The 4,561-nt window shown below is 38.8% G+C and overlaps 1 protein-coding gene across 1 annotated transcript in view; it reads left to right on the top strand.

The window, feature by feature from the left end:
* The window catches only part of LOC107083345, a gene marked incomplete at its 3' end in the record, with an annotated part of 18,819 nt that overhangs the window by 4,833 nt on the left and 9,425 nt on the right, over positions 1 to 4,561 (top strand). Inside the window, exons 2-3 of the mRNA XM_015372488.1 lie at positions 3,356 to 3,455; positions 3,550 to 3,679. Coding sequence (XP_015227974.1) covers positions 3,356 to 3,455; positions 3,550 to 3,679 — 230 coding nt within the window. The remainder of the gene's footprint in view (positions 1 to 3,355; positions 3,456 to 3,549; positions 3,680 to 4,561) is intronic.

Here is a 4,561-nt window from a genome sequence, read left to right as displayed (position 1 = left end):
TTTACCTTACAGTTAGAATTAACCAGGTGCGTTCAATCTGCACAGGTTAATTCATGGTGAAGATTGGACTCACCTGCTTCAGTGGCTGGGTAGAACAAATACATGACATGGAGATGACTTGTTGACTCCACATTGCCCATGTCTGATATGTATATATATATATATATATATATATATATATATATATATACATACATTCGTACACAGATCCTCCTGCCCCATAGCTTTTCTTGGCCTTGCATTCAGCCTGTCCTGCTCTAGACTCTCCACGTCATAAACTAGGAAATGCACAGGAGGTTGTTATTGTTTATAATGGTTTTATATCATATTACTCATGGTAAAGCAAGCATTCTAAAACATAAAACACATTTAAATACTATCCCTACAGGCATAACGAGTATTAGAAAGAGGAGAAATGTATAAAGTTAATTATTTATATCTAAAAAGTCTGAAAAAGAGTTGAAGACATTAGCTAGTTAGCACTTTTACTAGATGAGACAGGTTCAGCCCATACTGAGGCAAGAAGTCTCAGACACTATAACATGTCTAGAGTTACCAAGTCTTCAGTGACAGGTGGTTTTCTGACAGTATCTAATCATTGAGGGAAGTTAATCTGGCTTTATATAGAATTGTCATTGCTGAAATAACAAATCTTTTGAGTCTCTGTATCTTTTAAATAACATACAACCTCTGATTCTTTAGATTCAATAAAAAAAGGCGTCTTGCGTGCACCATTTTTGATTGGGGTAGCGGAACGGGTAGCAGCACAAGTACCCCGGTCGGTCTGCAGTCAGGGGTCACTCGTGCAACATTCGCATTTTACCTTTCAATGGACAGGTGTTTTCAGTGTTGTAGTAGTAGTAGCAAACAAGCAAAGATGACTATACACTATTCTGCTTTTTGTTTTCTGTTTAGATGGAATACCATCCCTACTTTTTGCCTATTGGTAGGGGAGAGAAAGTAACCAAGAAAAGAAAACAAAGTAATAACCTATGTAAAACAAGAGTATACATCGGCATAGTTTTTACTAGATGGAGACGATTCATGAGGGGCTTCAAAACCCGACACAGAGGTTGCAGAGTTTCTGCTGGAAAGGTAAAATAATTCAGTATAACAGTGAAGTTTATTATGTTAGAAACAGAATCATGGATGGCTCTATATCTCATCACCTGATTTGACACTGAACGCACTGAACGGGTGTGGGATGTCTACTTAGCCATATTTTTGTAACTCCACAGCTTCCGTAGGTAGGACTTTATACGGCTAGGCACTAGAGTTATGACTATGTCATAACGGTAAAATAAGTTTGCCCAAGGCTGCAGCTTATATGAACCCCCCTCCACCCATTTTTTTGATTTGATAAATGTTTTGGGCATTGTTTCAATGTGCTTTGGATTAATCATTCTTATTCTTTGTTCCTGTGCAGCTATGAACGTAGATACCAAGTATGCTCTGCACCATGTAAAGACACAGTTCAACCTCTCAGACCCCAGGTGTCTAATGTCAAAGACTCTCCTGATCGTGACAGGTTAGTAATGTAAATTATTTATTTGCACAAACTGTATATAAAGCATATTAGTCATTGCTTCAAGCGTTTGTTACATTCTGTATTTTCTTAAAATCCTCTGTTGGATTTTTAAACTCTGCCACTATCAACGGGTATTTAGTTGTACTGGTTGTGATCGGCCGTTTTCATCCATCTAAATTTGCTTATAAAGGCACCAGCAGTTCTTGCCTTTTCTAAAAGGCTAATTACCTCTAGCCAATCTCAATCTTGTGCTGGTCTACTGTTTTATCTCTGGCTGCTTCCGAATACCCCAGATTGTTGCTCCTACCTGCTGTATTTAGCTCCCATACATTCACCTTCTGCATGGTCAACAGAAAGAAGACTATTAGATTACCACACATTTGCATGAGAAAAATTAAAGTCTTGGGCATGCTTTATGGAAAGACCTGGAGGCAGGCAGTGTATCAAGTGCTTGGTTTCCACCTTATCCCCCTCTTTAAATTGTATCTATTTCTATCTCTCTCTCTCTCCCTCTTTTAGAGAAAACACAGATGACGCCTTTAAATCCAGGAGGTGCTCTGTCGTCGGATGTGATTCATGGCATCGTGGAGCGCAGTGTTTCAGTCTACCAGCAGACCCAGATACGAGACTGGAATGGGTCCAGTTTCTTTTTGTGGTCAATGGTCAGAGAATTCAAGAATCGTCATGGGTTGACATCAGAGTTTGTGCTGAACACTTCACACCTAGCTGTTTTGTCCAAGTGAATCCAGCTACTAGCATCGCCCTGCTGAATACAGACGCTGTGCCATCAGTGTATAGGCCTGCTGATCTGGAAGTGAAACAGGTGAGATTTCATTTGGTCATCTAGAAAAGTTTGATCTGCATATCTATCCCCTTTTCTTGATGTTCTTACACCAAAATGAAACAACAGTTGAAACCAACCATAAACTGCCAACATTTACTTGAATTCTCATGTTCGTCATGACTGACAAGAAAAGCATCTTTAAAGGGGAACACGTTTTTTTTTTTTTTTTTACATTGGCCCCTTGATTTTACGTTATTACACCATGGTCTACTCACCCATATCAGTTTTGTGTCATTTGGAGCTGTTCCGAAGATATTCGGTTTTGTAATATCCAAGTAACATCTTCCTAGTCTTCCTATGGGCAATGAGTTGAAGGCACAAACTAAACTGTTCGTAATTTATTGTTTATGGTACGCCAGAATTCATAACATGTAGGTGAATCACTGTCCCCCAGACATCCACGGTTATATTTTTTATATTTATATTTTTTTAAAACAAAGCGGAGCGTGTATGACCTCATCCGCGCCCCGGAGTGGAGTTGTGACAGGCAGCCCGGGCCTAGGGTGGCCATTTCCATAGCACCAAAAAGGAGGACATTGTGTGGCATATCAATAAATTACTAAGGTGTACATAAGAATTGGGTAAAGTCATATTTATAGCACAATTCTTAGTAGTTTAAAGAGGATGCTTGTGTAGCTGAATAGAACAAAATATTAAAGAAATGTAAAAAAGAATTGGTTCCCAGCATTTGTATTTATTNGGGAAAATACAGAGGACATGACCTCGGTGTTCTCAATGCTTGTTACGGGGCTGCCCCCTGATAGAGCCCAGCACAAAACAGTCACAGATCCTTTAAAATTTTCAACTGGGCTACCAGCAGGGTTATCCACCTCTACGTTCACATCTCAGTGACCACTTGTTGATAATTATGCATTATGATTTATGTTGTACATCAGCTCAGTAACGTCACATCATATCGTTTTATGCTTCTTGTAAACAATGTGATTTATTTATTTCCAATTTCTCTCCATTGTCATCTTTAGACGAGAGATGTCGCCTGCCAGTACAGCCCGACTCAAAGGGACGTTTTCATTCAGACCTCAAAGAGCTCCATTCCAACAAAAAGCAGTACCCATAGTAAAGGTATAATTACACGAATGTGTATTATACAATATTTTGTTCTATCCTAAATGTGCATATTATAACCGTGTTGTTCTATTACTCTCATGTCGTCCAGCTAGCCACTCAGTGGCTGTGCGCTGCTCAATAGCCGAGTTCACTGAGCTGGGGCTTACATCAAGACCAATCAGAAGTAAAAGAAAAAGAGTACAGTTGGAGGAGTTGAGCACAGAATCCAACAACGCACGGTATTGTGTGTGTGTGTGTGCATGTGTATGTGTATGGATTTAGACATGTATAAGCGTGTCTATATATATATATATGTGTGTGTGTGTGTGTGTGTGTGTGTGTGTGTGTGTGTGTGTATGTATATATATATGTATGTATGTATGTATGTATGTATATATATATATATGTATACATGTCACATTGAAATATACTCTATACATTGCTAATGTGGTAAATGACTATTCTAGCTGCAAATGTCTATTTTTTGGTGCAATATCTACTAGGGCTGGGTAAAAAAATAGATTTAATCGATTTTTTAATCGATGCCTAGAGAATGAGATCAATTAGTTTTATAGTGATGTGCGTGACGTTCAAATGAGCAGGAAAGATGCACTCAAGTTTACTCCAAGCTAGACAGCTGCAAATATACCCAATAGGTTGACTGAAGACATGGGGGCTGTCCAGCAACACCCGGTGGCTGTTACAGACAACACTGCAAATATAATGTGTTACATCTGCTTGCACGAGTGAGCCTTCACTTTTTCACTTTTTACAAAGAAGTTTGCATTTATAAGACAGTTTGTTCATATCTCAAGTTTAAACTGTCTGATTTACAAGTTTGCACTTTGTGTTAATGTGACAGGAAAAATTAAAATGCATGAGTATTTCGAAACACAGTTGAATCGCTTTCATTATTGTAGAAACAGATGAAATTGAAATTAATCGATTCAGGACTTGGGCGAAAATACTCCGCCCTAAAAGAACAAACCAGGGTAGAAAAAGAAGTGGGAGGCCGCATTGCACAACTGAGCAAGAAGATAAGTACATTAGAGTCTCTAGTTTGAGAAACAGACGCCTCACAGGTCCCCAACTGGCATCTTCATTAAATTGTACCCGCAGTA

Source organism: Cyprinodon variegatus, unplaced genomic scaffold (assembly GCF_000732505.1).
Source record: "Cyprinodon variegatus isolate N-32 unplaced genomic scaffold, C_variegatus-1.0 Scaffold73, whole genome shotgun sequence".
In the NCBI taxonomy this organism is placed as follows: domain Eukaryota; kingdom Metazoa; phylum Chordata; class Actinopteri; order Cyprinodontiformes; family Cyprinodontidae; genus Cyprinodon; species Cyprinodon variegatus.
This window is presented reverse-complemented; position numbering and strand designations above follow the sequence as displayed.